A 15,571-nucleotide genomic window follows, 5' to 3' on the forward strand; every position below is an offset into this window, starting at 1 on the left:
GAAGCTCTGCTGATTTTATCATCCAATCATGGGCAAGCTAAAATGCTGTTTATTTTCCTTACATGTCCACCTCGGATCTACAGCAACTTTACTTCCAAGTGCACTTGCAGTGCAAAGTGTATTTTCCTTTAGGCCCCTTTCACACCGAGGCGGTTTTCAGGTGCTACAGCGCTAAAAATACCGCCTGAAAAAAAAAATAAAAAAAAAAAACGGCCCTTTCACTTCAGTGTGAAAGCTAGAGGGCTTTCACACTGGAGCGGTGTGCTGGCAGGACGGTGAAAAAAGTCCTGCTAGCCGCATCTTTGGAGCGGTGTATTCACCGCTCCTACCCATTGCAATCATTGGGGCAGCGCGGCTATACCGCCGGCAAAGTGGCATTGCAGTGGTGCTTTGCGGGCAGTTTTAACCCTTTTTCGGCCGCTACCGGGGGGTTAAAACCGCCCTGCTAGCGGCCGCATACCACAGCTAAAACTACGGTAAAGCGCCGCTAAAAATAGTGGCGCTTTACCGCCAACGCCCGCACCGCCCCAGTGTGAAAGGGGCCTTAGTAAATAACCTCCATTGTATAGTAGGGACCAATTTAGCACAACATATATACCATCTTATTAGAAAAGGGTCATGTACATTTTTTAATTCATTGTGGTGCACCGACACAGCCTACCTTAATGCAATGCACATTAAAGTGAGCCATAACGCATGTGAGCACTACAACAGAAAGAGTGAACAGGCCCCTAATATTTACTCCTCCTCTCTGTGGGTAATCATGAGATCTTATTGAGATCCCCTTTAGAGGGAATTCCAGAAAGTGAAAACTTACTACAGTGAAATGTAATGGGGTAAGGCCAGGTTCACACATGTCCGGCTGTGGTTTTGTTCACCAGTTCAGGTGCAAATTTTTATTTGAATTTGCATCCAAGCCAGACCCAAAATCGCATGGGACCCTTTTTCGAAAATGGACCGCGGCCACCCTGGACATGTGTGAACCGGCTCTATTGAAAGACGGTCCAATTCACATGTTGTGCAAATTCTAAGCAGTTAAAAGCGCATCTGATTTGCATTTATGTGAACCGAGTCTTGCATCTGTATATATGAATGGGAAGCCATACATGGCTACACACATAAATATAAAACTATGCTTAAAGAGGAAGTAAACCCCGATGGGTTTTACTTCCTCTTTTGCTCCCTGCAAATTAAAAGCATAATGGGCTAGTATGCATCGCATACTAGCCCATTATGTACCACTTACCTGCAAACGAACCCCGCAATGTCCCTGCTGGTGGCTGTGCCCATCTTCACCCTTCTTCCTTCTGGGGCTGTGGACCACAGGACAGGAGATAAAGAGAAAGCTACACTATGGGACAGATGGCAAAAAATTAAAACCCAACATGGGTTTTAACTCTTCCCTATTATATCCAAAATATATACATACAACCCCCCCCCCCTCCACCCAAAAAAAAATGGCTTTAGATATACGTTAAAGTCAGGGCAGGACTTAGGGTGGTAGGGGCCCCTGGGCTTGAGTCACTTTCGGGCCCTACATTCTATACATTATCGTATTTATCGGCGTATAATTCGCGCCAGCGTATAACAGGCACCCCAAGTTTAGGAGGGAATTTTAAGGAAAAAAACTTACATTTAAATACCCATCAATGCAGCCTGGCAGTGTCATTTGCAGCCTTGTCAGTGTAGCCTTGTCATTTACAGCCCTGCCCCAGTGTAATTTGCAGCCTTGTCATTGCAGTCTTGAAGTTTAGAAATGGCGCCGGGTCCTCTCGGCGGCTCTCAGGTCCTCTCGGCGGCTCTCAGGTCCTCTTGGCGGCTCTCGGGTCCTCTCGGTGGCTCTCGGCAGCTCGCAGATCCTCTTGCAGTCCCGAGTGGAGCCGAGAGTAGTGTACTCGGCTTGGCTCACAGTCAGGCCCAATAGCTGTGTTATGTCCATCATAGGTCAGGACTGGGTGTGACTGTGAGCGGAGTTGAGCCGAGTACACTCAGCTATGTATCTTGGCGGGGCCCCCTATTGGGCGGGGCCCATGGGCTTGAGCCCAGTCAAGCCCAATGGTAAGTCCAGCCCTGGTTAAAGTGGTTGTAAACCCTTACATACCACTTTTACCTACAGGTAAGCCTATAAAAAGACTTGTAGGTACTGGAAATATCTCCTAAACCTGCACTGCTTAGGAGATATTTACCATAAACGCTTGTGCCAACGTCATTGGCGCATGCGCACTGAATAAAGCCGGCTCTGTGACTGGCAGGAGCAGACAGTCACGGTACAGGCCCTGTAGAAACGGCTTTATTCAGTGCGCATGCGCCAATGACGTCGGCCCAAGCGTATATGGTAAATATCTCCTAAGCAGTGCAGGTTTAGGAGATATTTCCAGTACCTACAAGTCTTTTTATAGGCTTATCTGTAGGTAAAAGTGGTATGTAAGGGTTTACAACCACTTTAACGTATATCTAAACCTATTTATTTTTTTTGGGTGGAGGGGGGGGGGGGTTGTATGTATATATTTTGGATATAATAGGGAAGGGTTAAAACCCGTCGGGTATTAATTTTTTTGCCATCTGTCCCATAGTGTAGTTCTCTCTTTAACTTCTGTCCTATAGAGGCAACAGGAAGGTAGAGGACCTCTCTCTGTAGCCCCTTATAAATTGTCACTGGAATAGGTGTCCCTTTTGGAGGATTCTCCCTTTTATTCCAGTTCTGGTGACAACTCAAAATGTTCCCCAACTTTGATTCCCCAATAATGATGGTCTCTGGGACAGTGAAAAGGATAATCTCCCCAACAGGGACTCCGACAGCAATAAAAACCTATAGGGGTTCTAACCCTTCACCACTCAATCCAAAAAAAATAAAATAGGTCTTTACCTACATTGAGGGCACATCTACACGAACATGCCTTAGAGCTTTGCAGTGTCATTCATTTTGAATGACTTCCCAACAAGCTAATGCAATGCACCCAAAGGTGTGCTGATCTACAAAAAAAGGGTCACATCTGATTTTTAGAATGTTAGAGTGTATAGGTAGTCAATATATTTCAGACGCTGCCTTATGGGTCCATTCACACGGGGCACTTTACGGCAAGTCACGTACAAGCCCATGTTTTCCCAGCACGGGAATGCACAGGTGTTGCATGCATCTCCGTGCCAGCGTCCCATTCATTTCTGTTGGGGCATGCGGCTGTTAAGACACAGCTACTGTGTTCTAAGATGACCGGGTGAGTGCAGGTCCTCCAACGCATACAGGGCCCTTTTGGGGCCCTGCACTCACCCACATGTCATACTAGAACACAGCGGCTGTGTCCATGCAGCCATGTGCCCCAACAGAAACGAATGGGACGCCGGCACGGAGATGCACAAAACCCCTGTGCATCCTTTTTTTTGGAAAGCACAGATCTGTACGTGACCCACAGTAAAGCACCCCAAGTGAATGGAACCTGACATAATGCACCACAAATAACTTAATGGGCTCTTAAAGTGGATTTCCACCCAAAAGTGTAACTTCTGGTCATTGTATTCTCCCGGTGCCACATTTGGCACCTTTCGGGGAGGGGGGGGGGGGGGCAGGCTACCCATCTTTCACAGATATCCTGTTCCCACTTCCAAAAGCCTCAGCCTTGGGTATTCACGTCACCGTCCGTGCTCCCTCCTCCTTCCCCGGCCGTCGGGTCAGTAGAAGAGAGGAGCGGATCCTCGCTCATATGCAGTAGGATTCCTTTATTCTCAATGGAGGTGGCATGTTTCCATCAGCTGTGGTGCTGACATCGCTGGACTCCAGGACAGGCAAGTGTCCGATTATTAAAAGTCAGCAGCTGCAATATGTGCAGCTGCTGGCTTTTAATTTTTTGCAGCGGTGGGCAGACCTCCACTTTAAAGTATATAGAAAACGAAGGTTAAAAAAAAAAATACAAATAAAAAGCATTACTAAGTATACAGCAACTAAATAAAAAAAAGGGAACGGGTTTTTTCCCTCCAGAACTACAAGTCCCATCATGTCCTAAAAGAACAATAGGGTACCAAGCTATGCTGGGACTTGTAGTTCTGAAGCAGCCGGAACGTCTGACATAAGCTGGATTCAGGTGTCATGCCTGGCTGGGCTCAGTGTGACCTTGGCGGCTGGAATAAGACATGTCACCAGAGTGCAAAGGTCTTTTTCTTCCAAGATCACATTGTGAATGAAGTTTCTCTATGTGATAATACAATGAAAAGAGCTTCAAACTTTGAAACAAGTTTCCAGATGTGCGATTGACAGATCCTATCCATGTTATACACAGCGATTGGTCAGGAGTTGTTGCAATACCCTTTAAGCCCATGGTGGATTGCAGCATTCTGCCCATACCTTAGTGTCCTGGTCCCGCTCTCTGGCAGAGCCATGTAGTTGCAGCAGGTCAGCCTGGGCCTGGCACAGAGCAGAGTTGTGTCGCTGCCTCTCGGCTCTCAGCTCGGCTTCCTTGGTCTGTAGAGCGTCTTTCAGCATCTTCTTCTCCTGCGCCGCATCCTGCAGACGGTTCTTACAGTGCCGCAGCTGTTCCTGGATGGATGAGAACCTTATTACAGCACAAAAAGCATAAAGCTGAACACAGGCTTATACAAAAGACATAAATTAATACAGCCGAGATTCGAAGTGTTAATGGGCAGGCTGAATGTACCAAGTTTATCGACCAATCAACTTGGGTACAAGTGGTGTTGAAAATAATCGCCTAACTGATACATCCTTGAACAATTCTGCATCGATGCACAGGGCAGCTGCATCGAGATTGCATGAATGACATCATCCTGGTAACCCCCGTCAGAGTCCTCCCCTCCATGTTCTGGTCACACTGTATCTATATCTGTGTATCCAGCACTGATCACACAGAGCGGTGATCTCTCGATGTGACACAGCTTGGATCTGAAACGCCCGGCTGCCACTGTAACAAAGTCCTGCCTCCTGTACTGGCTCCTATGATAGAGAGCACACTGATCCAATGTCAGGAAATTGAATCAGTGTGACGTCTCTCATAGGTGCACTGATGAGGCAGCACTGATGGGTACTGATATGCTTTATGTTAATATTGTAGTTGTTAATATTTATTTTTGTAACTTAATTCTGCATAAAGCATTTAACAGTGTCATTTCATGAGATAATTTACGAGGGCGTCTTTTGGGACAGGGCAGGGCTAGGCTATAATGGTCACTGTGTATCCCATGTATACCCCTATACTGGGCACCGTGTATCCCATGTATACCCCTATACTGGGCACCGTGTATCCCATGTATACCCCTATACTGGGCACCGTGTATCCCATGTATACCCCTATACTGGGCACCGTGTATCCCATGTATACCCCTATACTGGGCACCGTGTATCCCATGTATACCCCTATACTGGGCACCGTGTATCCCATGTATACCCCTATACTGGGCACCGTGTATCCCATGTATACCCCTATACTGGGCACCGTGTATCCCATGTATACCCCTATACTGGGCACCGTGTATCCCATGTATACCCCTATACTGGGCACCGTGTATCCCATGTATACCCCTATACTGGGCACCGTGTATCCCATGTATATCCCTATACTGGGCACCGTGTATCCCATGTATACCCCTATACTGGGCACCGTGTATCCCATGTATACCCCTATACTGGGCACCGTGTATCCCATGTATACCCCTATACTGGGCACCGTGTATCCCATGTATACCCCTATACTGGGCACCGTGTATCCCATGTATACCCCTATACTGGGCACCGTGTATCCCATGTATACCCCTATACTGGGCACCGTGTATCCCATGTATACCCCTATACTGAGCACCGTGTATCCCATGTATACCCCTATACTGGTCACCGTGTATCCCATGTATACCCCTATACTGGTTACCGTGTATCCCATGCATACTCCAATACTGGGCTCTGTGTATCCCATGTATACCCCTAAACTGAGCATGGTATATCCCATGTATAGCCCAATACTGCTCACTGTGTATACCCCAATACTTGTCACTCACACACACCTGTATACGGTACACACCACACACAAACCTGTATATTGGTAATGTTTACATTTAAATATTTTCTTTCATGACTGCACTACTACTTAAAGCGGAGTTCTAGGCTTTTTTCCGTTTATTAAAAGTCAGCAGCTACAAAACGTGTAGCTGCTGACTTTTAATAAACAGACACTCACTTGTCCCATGGTCCAGCGATGTGGGTGCCTGAAACCTCACTCCTCTCCCCCTCTTCACCGCGGTGCCGGCATTGGAATGGTGGGCACCCGGCCGTGACAGCTTGTGGCCTCACGGCCAGGCGCATGTGCGAGTTGCGCTGCTATTACTGGAGTGGACAGGCAATCTTCTGGGACCTGTGGACGTGTCCGGGAAGATTGCAGAGAGGGAGGGCCCCCCCCCCCAAAAAAAAAAATTACAAGGGGGCGAGGAGTGGAACTCCGCTTTAACAACAGTTTGATGCCTTTTAGTATTTACTGTTCTAAATAAATACTGTTGTCTGCTGTGTTCAGACTTTGCTACATGCACGGAGTGTCTTTTTTTTTTTTTAGAGTAAAAAAAACAAAAACAAAATTGAGTTCTTCTTGCTGCCTTGGGCAGCATTTGCGATGCATTGCGGGATCGAATCATTAACAGGATTGTCGTAATTAAATGTGAGACCAGTGAAGAGGCGCACCCCTATTGGGTACAACCAGCCTGACAGATTCTCTTGTGATTATCACTAGTGATAATCACTGTCTTCTCCCGGCTGTCGTGTGCTGCCACCACCATTGTCAGTAAGGGAACCCGAAGTAAACGCCTGCGCTTTCTGAATGACACGGGGGGGGGGGAGGGCGAACATCCGACGGACTCCCCCAGAAGTGGAGAAGGGTACCTGTCAAAAACAAAGTACCCATTCCCTCCTCCTTGCTGAAAGGTGCCAAAATGTGGCACCAGAGGGGGGTTGGAATCAGATAAGCAAAAGTTCAATTTTTGGGTGGCACTCCGCTTTAATAATTACATTAGCATGTTGACGAGGGGGGAATAGAGGAACAAGGGAAGGCATAATATAAGCAGATTAGACAGCAGCATTAAGAGGAACTTCACTTCCAGCTATATTTTATCCCCCCTCTTGGCATTACTGGCTAAAGCTGGCCATACATTATTCAATTTTATTTAGATTTACCGTCACCTATATAGTGCAAGGGCCTGCCTACAAATTGAAAGGGTTTAGGTTTGACCTCATTATATGATTTTGGTAAATCTAAAAAAGGAAAAAAAAAAAAAAAAAAAAATGAATGAGAAAATTGTATAATGTATGGCCAGCCTAAATCTGAGAGTCTTTGTTGCCATCAAGAAAATAGACCCTTTGCACTCAATTCACAAAGCTTTAAAAATACAAAGATAAGGATCTCAAATTTGGTCAGCTGGAAACTGTCACTCTTTTTTTTTAAATCCTTATTCTAGTGTATTAGCTTTGTGAATTGGGCCTCTTGAATCAGTAAATTAGCCTCAAAGAAAAGTCTGTAAAAGGCAGAATGATGGGTTATAGAATTATGGGATGTCGTCCTGGCAGAGTGACAATAGAGCGGGGCCCCTCATTCCTCACCACTACATCGGGCACAAAACAACCACTGAACCGTGAGAAATTCTCTCAGAAGTCAGCCACTTGTGAAAAGCCTTCACAGACTCGCAGCTGCCCTGCGCTCCCGGCAATGCGAACGCCCAGCGACACGCACGCAGGACTCTCCCTCAACATTTCTACACGTTAAAGTGAACCTCTTGCTAGGACAGAGGCAGACATTTTTTTTTAGCTAGAATTAAGGCAGCTTGTGAGTAAGTCAATATTCAAACTGATGTGGATTAAAGCAAACAGCAATCCACAATTGGAATTCTTCTCTACTGTGGTACCGACAACCTCTACCACAAAATCTCACCCCTGTCCTGCACCAACCTAACCACTTCTGTCTACAACACTTCACTTCAAGCCTCACTGGACTCACTGGCCCCCTTCACTACACACAGAATCAGACCCCAACCCCTTCAACCTTGGCAAACAGATGATACTAGAAGTCTGAAAAAAAAAACATAGGTCATGCTCATGAGCACCTGTGGCGCAAGACTAACACCCCATTCACACCTGAACGTTTTGTAGCCCTACGCCTGAAGCTACAAAACGCTGGAGGGGAAAAAATACATTATTCTCAATGGAGATGGTTCACATCTCCACTCCAAGTCGCCTGAAGCCCTACGCCTGAAGTTCAAACAAGTTCCGGACCCTTTTTTGTCGCGGGAATCGGGCTGATTTGGGCATTTTCATTCCCATAGAAACTAATGGAAACGCTCGATTCGAGCGTTTAGCACGACAACGAGCGTTTTTATGGGCGTTTTGACGCTGTATCTGCTCAATGCTTAACATTGGTGACCTTTTGCCCTGCACAAATTCGCGACAAAACGCGGCAAAAAACGCCGCGAATCGCGGTAAAAAACGCTTGAAAAAGCTACGCTCAGGTGTGAATGCAGCCTTAGGCTGGGTTCACACTGCTGCGGGGGGGGGGGGGGGGAGATCCGGATGCGATTCGCACCGCAGTGCAAATCACATCGGATCTCTGTAGCGATGCGAGTTCAGCCATACAGATAGTATGGCTGAATTCGAATCGCTCCCGCAGCAAACTCGCACGGAACCCTTTTTTTGGTCCGCAGCAGAATCGGATCGCATGGGTGTTCACACCATGCGATCCGATTCCTGTGCGAGTGTGCAGATCGCACTGCGATATGCGGACGGATCTGGGGGTGTCATTAAGATTTCATTGACACTCCCAGCAGTCCGCATAGGGCAGTGTGAACTGCCGGCGGGAGTCATGCGATGCGGCAAAAAGGCCGCGGATTCGCGGCGTTCCCGCATCGCTATAGTGTGAACCTAGCCTCAGTCTCAGAAGGATTTCAACCAATGTAAATCTGCCCTCCAAAAGTACAATTCCAGCCTCCTCACTGCCAAGCAGACCTATTTTATCACTCATTAGCAACTTATCATCCCGTCCCCATCCACCCTTCTCTACCATCAACTCTCTACTTCATCCTCCACCTGCCAACTCATTCACTGCCCAGGAGATCGCCAATCACTTCAAAACAGAAGATTAATACAATTCTCAAGGAGATCTCTACTGCTCAGATACCCTCCGTGCTTTACACCTAATGACCACAGGTACAATCATTATTTCCCTCTCAACCTCACCACTAAAGATGAGGTTGCTACTACTTGCTAACGCCCATCTTACCACCTGCCCTCTGGATCCTGTTGTGTCGCAAATGCTACACGCTCTAACCCACATCTTCAATCTCTCCCTCTCTTCTGGCATCTTACACGTAGCATACATGGACACCAAAGCTCAGCTGGTTTCATCAGAACAGTAGACAGAAGCTAAGGAATGGGAGTAGGTTAGATGAGTGGTTCCCTTCAAGTACCACTAACAGGCCATGTTTGCAGGGTTTCCTTTATCTTGCACAGGTGCTTTAAAATCAGAGTCAACGGCTTGGTATTTTGGACAGCAATTCCCAAAACATGGCCTGGTGGGGGTACTTGAGAACAGGGTTGAGAAACACTGGGTTAGACCACATTGTACTAACCTGGAGCAGTGTCTGGCACTCGTTCAGAGCGTTCAGTAGATCCTGGATGTCTCGCTGGTGCTGGATGCTTTGCTTCTGGCTCTCCGTGTGGGCTTGAGACAGGAGGCGACCCTTCTCTTGTAGCTGGGCTAGTAGAGGGTTAGGAGCAGAGAGACCAGGAAGAGAACCTCTGAGGTCATCCAGTCCTTGAGACAGGAGGGAGTCTGCCAGTGCCTGTGATGGAGAAAGAGACAACATGGACACCAAGTAAGGAAAAGGGAAGCCTGTAGGGATAGACACTATATTACCAAAAGTATTGGGATGCCTGCCTTTGCACACACATGAACTTTAATGGCATCCTAATCTTAGTTCGTAGGGTTCAATATTGAGTTGGCCCACCCTTTGCAGCTATAAATAGCTTCAACTCTTCTGGGAAGGCTGTCTACAAGGTTTAGGAGTGTGTCTATGGGAATGTTTGACCATTCTTCCAGAAGAGCGTTTGTGAGGTCAGGCACTGATATTGGACTAGAAGGCCCGGCTCGCAGTCTCCGCTCTAATCGGAAAGGTGTTCTATTGGGTTGAGTTCCTCCACCTAAAACAGCATTTTAGCTTGCACATGATTGGATGATAAAATCAGCAGAGCTTCCCCTCATTTCAGATCCAACCCTCAGATTTACAGGGACTGCACTTCCAAGTGCACGTTCAGTGCAATTTCAAGTTCAGGTTTGCCTTTCGTAAATAACCCCCATAGTGCATTTAGGAAGTTGTCAGTGATTCTGAAAATACTAGTTATCTGGCCGTCATGCTGAAACAGGAGTGTGTGGCCACCTGAAACAGGTTGGTTCTCTCATTGATTGTTTAAACACTCTGAATTTAATCGCCACTCTGTTTACATATCTTGACATGCTGATCTACTGGCTTTGATGCTTTTGATATCATAGACACTGAACACATTTGCAGATCAGAAGTTATGACTTCTGATCTGAGTCACTGAAGTTTTGAAGTGAAGGTCAGACAAGCAGCTAGCATTTTCAGGAGTCAGCAGTAGCGGCTTTCTTATTTTTCTCAGTAGAGGCTTACTTTAAAATGAAGATACTGTATGTATAGATCCCAAAGCCTTTTTTTTCTGTTGCCAGTGCTTGAAATGGAGAAACGAATTAGCTACGACTACCAAACAAAATCACTTTATAGAGTACAATGAACACTTCACAGCAACCTTTGACCCATAAGAGCTTACAAAGCAATCTTTGACCCATAAGAGCTTGCAATCCATTTTCACAAAACACAACCCCGATTCCATTTGGTTAGAACCAGTTCACCTACCAGAGCATCCAAAGAAAAGCCTTGAGGACACACAGATTTCACATGTTTGTGTTTCTACTGGGGATTGAAATTTGGACCCCAGAGCTTCAAGGCCGCAGTGCAAACTACAAAGTCTCCAAGCAGCCCCCGTGTTCTGCTCAGTCCACTCACCTCCACATCCTGGTTGCTGCTGCTCAGTGCTCCTTGCACTGCTGTGATCAGGGAGTCTTTCTCCCGCAGGGCGGCCAGGCGGAGGGTGTCCTGGGATGCAGCTGAGCGGATGGCAGAGTCCAGTGCCACCTCCAGATGCTGGATGGTGAAGTCCTTTTCCCCCAGAAGGTCACGCAGAGCCTTGAGGAAGGAGAACAACTATTACTGAAAGCACAAGTTAGTATGTGGTCCAAACAACACTGCGTGACTATGTACTAAAATTACAGCAGAGGTCCACCTGAACTAAAGCACCATTTACAAAACAATTGCCACTTTTTTTATGCTTTTTTTGCTGCTCAGTGCTGCTGATCTCATTCAGCCTCTCTTTAGCCACTTCCAGTCTATACATGCACCTGCTCCAGCAATGGCTGCACATTATTGCTCTGGACCCGATTGCTAATAGTGACAAACGTGGACAATACCTGTGCAACGTGTCTCTCCATGTGACTGGGTGACAAAGCAGTAGAACAATTAGGAGACAACTGTCATTAATAACAGGAGGTGCCTTAACAATAACCTTTATGGCAGGATCACCAGGCATTTTTTAAAAATGCAGCAGATCTAAAATATACAGAAAAGTAAAGTGGAAATAAAGTAAGCAGGTTTTTTTTTTGCAGAACCGTATACTATGCTTTGTTAAGTGTACAAGCAGTTCAGTTTACATCCTCAGTGTCTTGGCGTCGGGGGGGAAAAAAAATAAAATAAACTCCTGCTCATGCCGTGGACGAGCCGGCCAATCAAGACTGCTGAAGACCTGCCACCCTGAAGAAAATGCAGCGCTGGTGAGGGACCTCATCAACGTTGGCTTGTCGGAGGGGAGATATTTGGGGCATTTGGAGTGAACCTGTACTCAGCAGTAAAGGTGACTTTTGGACTAAACTGTATTTACCATAGCTGCTGTGCACTAAGCTTGCCCAAAGGTCGTGGTCGGAAGAGAGATATACCACTGCTCTAGGCAAATCCAGAGAATGCAGAGATAACTTCTCCAGGTGAAGAGATACGGGTACGAGCCATAGCATACAGACAATGTAGGTAATTAGAAAACTCTGGATGGCCGCACTCCAAAACAAAATCGGTGCCTTTATTCAAAAAATAAATAAATCACAGGAACACAGCAAGGACAACACTGACGCGTTTCACACTATAGCAAGTGCTTATTCATAGCCATTCATCCCCAGTGTGGTCGGCTTGTAAAAAGAAAATATCAGCCATCTTTTGTTATGCAGCCTGCATTTGGACACTGGCACCATATTTTTAAAGTGTTACTAAACCCAGGACCCTGTATTTACTATATCTGGTCTCCCACAGTACACAGAATATGGAAATTAAATTATTCAGTAAAATATAAACTGCTAAATGCCTTTTCTCATCAGCAGTATATAGCAGTCTTATGACTTCTATCAGTGTCTGGTTAAAGCTTGTAGGAGGAGTTTTCATTCTCCTCTGACTGTCCTATGAGGCTGCAGGGCCCCGACCCTCTGTCTGGACAGTGCTGATCACATGCAATCTCCCAAGAAAACAAAATGCTCTAGGATTACTTTCACCAAACTGAGCATGGGCAGAGTGACTCCAACGGCCCTGTTCTATCAGGAGATGGATTGGGGAAAGTGGAAAGGGAGGATCAGAGAAAACAGGATCAAAACAGATTTTTTACACAATGCATTAACCTAATGGATTAACTCCTTAGGTTGAAAAGCAAGTATAACAAACACGCTTAACTGCATATACAGACTGATTTTACTGTTGTGGGTTTAGTAACACTTTAAGTGCTGTCACTTTGCTTCCAGGCTGTACAGTATATCCCTATTCACTTGAGGCATCTTGTGCATGCACAGGTTCTTAATGGCATGGACTAAGAACACTGAATTATTGTATTAGCTCAGGATACTGCTGCACAGAAGGTCGGCATTTCAGGCAAATCTAAACAGAAGTACCCATTGTTAGTCTGTACACTTAAAGTGGTTGTAACCCAAAAGAATAAGAAATTATCCTGATCTTTTGAATCATGTTATTCAGCACAGTGCTTTTGCTGTGTCATTTACCCCTCTCTATGTTCTAAAAAACCTAGTTGATCCTGCCAGTTCTTGTGTCCCTCTGTCTGTGCTTTGTGTAAAGAAGTGGTGCTGCGCTATTCCTAATCAAGTCAGAAAATATCCTGCTAAAGGTACCGTAGCAGTACAAATCAGTAATATGCTACTCACAGTAAAGTGACAGGTGCTAAAAAGGTAGCAGTACAAAATGTAAATTCAAATCGGAAAGATATACTGCTAAAGTTAGCAGTGCAGATGTAATAAGGTGCAGAGTGCAAAGATTATGCTAATAACTCTGTATAAATAATAATACGCTATACGTCAAAATAATATAGAAATCCATATAGAAAATACATTTAAAAACGGAATGAATAACCATTCTAGTGCAAAAGTGCAAGAAATTGCTAATGGCACCTGTGAATGACAGTTTCAAATGGACCGTGACATTTAAAAAATAGGTAAATACATAAGTAAATAAATAGTGACATCAAAGTGCAGAAAATAATAAATGCAAAAATAAATAAACCTGAGAATCATTAGTGCAAATACATACAATCAGTATTATAAGTGTTAGGAGTGTAAAAACCGCAATAAAGTGCAAGATAGATAATAAACGGTGCGTATGCTGACCGTTAAAAGCAAGAACGCACAATCAGCAATAACAGACTTCAGCAATATACAACCTCACGTGCTGAGTGTGAATGCACTGTGTAAACCGTAGTGCAAAGCAAAATTCAAACAAAAGCACAGAGTATATAGCACACAGAGTGCAGAATAAATGGCACAATGGACAGTGCTAATCGTATAGTCAAATAAATCAGTGCAAGTCCGCAACGTGCAAAAGATGCAAATATAAAGGTGACAGCAGTCTATAAGATTAGATTCTTCTTTAGGTGAATAAGCATTCAAGGGTGCAAGTGTCAAAAATGGAGTGCTGAAGGAATAATAGTGTCTCCTCTTCATGTAGGTACACACTAGTAAGTAGTGGCCTCTTACCCTGCGGTAAAGAGGTACCCGTATATAGATCAGTTACCTCTTTACCGCAAGGTAAGTGGCCACTACTTACTAGTGCAAAATAGTCTAGCACCCACCCTGCTCATGAAGCAATTCTAAAGTCGATTGCATGGTTTACAAATACACATGCAAACATCTATGTACTGCTATATACTGTATAGGGGTCTATACAGTATATAGCATGGGGTCTGCAAGTTTTGCCCCTAAATAAATTTTTTGTTCAGTGCTATTGGGGGGGGGGGGGGGGGGGTTGCCTGTGGGAAGGAAGGCCTTAGACTAGCAAAGACTAACAATACCATAGGGGACATGGAGAGCCCCAAAGAAGAAAGGATCAGCCCCCCATATTAGTGATAAACCAACATGCTGCAGGAAATATCTTTAATTATATTTCTAGTAGTAGTTGGTCACATTCAGCTGGACTTGTTCTGTAACGTTGGAGATGTTTTATAGCTTCTCCTAGTCACTTCCTCAGTTCTAATGAGTGATAGGAAGATACTCCAACATTTACAAAGGTAGCATAGTCCCCCTAATCCAATCACCATGAAATATATCAGTGCAGATATTATTGTCAAAGACTAGGATGGGAGGTTTGAAGCTGTGAAAAACACAATGATCTAGCCATCTAATCCAGGGGGTGTACACAGTGGTCAAAGCACCCATCCAGGGCTGTCTTTAATATTGATTGGACCCTGGGAAAAACTTTTCTTGGCGCCCCCCCCCCCCCCCCCCCCTCCTGCAGTTTTGCTCTCCACCTGCTCTAAGACATACAATAATTAGCAGTTAGACTCAAAATCAGTTTACTGAATCAGATCAGGCAGCTATTGTGATTGGTTGCCAGAGGTTAGTGTATCATTACCACTCACTGACTGGTTGCTAGAGGTTACAGCACGGCTCACTAATTAGTTGCTAGAGGTTACAACATATTATTTCTGTTTGTTGCTTGGTTGCTAGAGATTACTGTGGATATGACCTCAGCGGGGCATGATATACATATCAATGCCGCCAGCCGATGATATTTACATATGGATGCCGCTGCTATTTACACATGAATGCTGGTAATTTACATGTAAACACAGGGTCTGCAGGTGAGTCATCTGTACACAACAATAGGGCAGAGCTGGGCAGCATTAGTAGCAGCATTTCACACTGAGATATTGGGACACAGCACATGACTAAAACCTCAAGGGATGAGGGAATTTAAACCAGGATAGTTGGCAAGTATGAGGCAGCTGCTTTGGGCCCCACAACAATGACAGGGCCCAGGGCAGCTGCCCCTTTTGCCCTGCCTTAAAAACGGCCCTGCACCCATCCTATTCTTGGACAATCAACATCAACATTTCATGGTGATTGGATTAAGGAAACTATGACACTTGTGTGGATATTCACTTTGGGGTATCTTCCTACCACTCATTAGAACCCAAGTGTAGGTGTACACAGCC

The 15,571-nt window shown here is 45.4% G+C and overlaps 1 protein-coding gene across 4 annotated transcripts in view; it reads right to left on the bottom strand.

Annotated features, from left to right (window-relative positions):
- The window catches only part of LOC143983594 (uncharacterized), a 55,761-nt gene that overhangs the window by 8,061 nt on the left and 32,129 nt on the right, over nucleotides 1-15,571 (bottom strand). For all 4 annotated transcript variants that reach the window (XM_077483445.1, XM_077483462.1, XM_077483453.1 and 1 more), the window contains exons 7-9: nucleotides 11,050-11,229; nucleotides 9,598-9,810; nucleotides 4,337-4,528 (exon numbers count right to left, since the gene is read on the bottom strand). In XM_077483445.1, coding sequence (XP_077339571.1) covers nucleotides 4,337-4,528; nucleotides 9,598-9,810; nucleotides 11,050-11,229 — 585 coding nt within the window. The remainder of the gene's footprint in view (nucleotides 1-4,336; nucleotides 4,529-9,597; nucleotides 9,811-11,049; nucleotides 11,230-15,571) is intronic.

Source organism: Lithobates pipiens, unplaced genomic scaffold (genome assembly GCF_037356315.1).
Source record: "Lithobates pipiens isolate NorthernLeopardFrog02 unplaced genomic scaffold, aLitPip1_a1.2 Scaffold_1, whole genome shotgun sequence".
Lineage (NCBI taxonomy): Eukaryota > Metazoa > Chordata > Amphibia > Anura > Ranidae > Lithobates > Lithobates pipiens.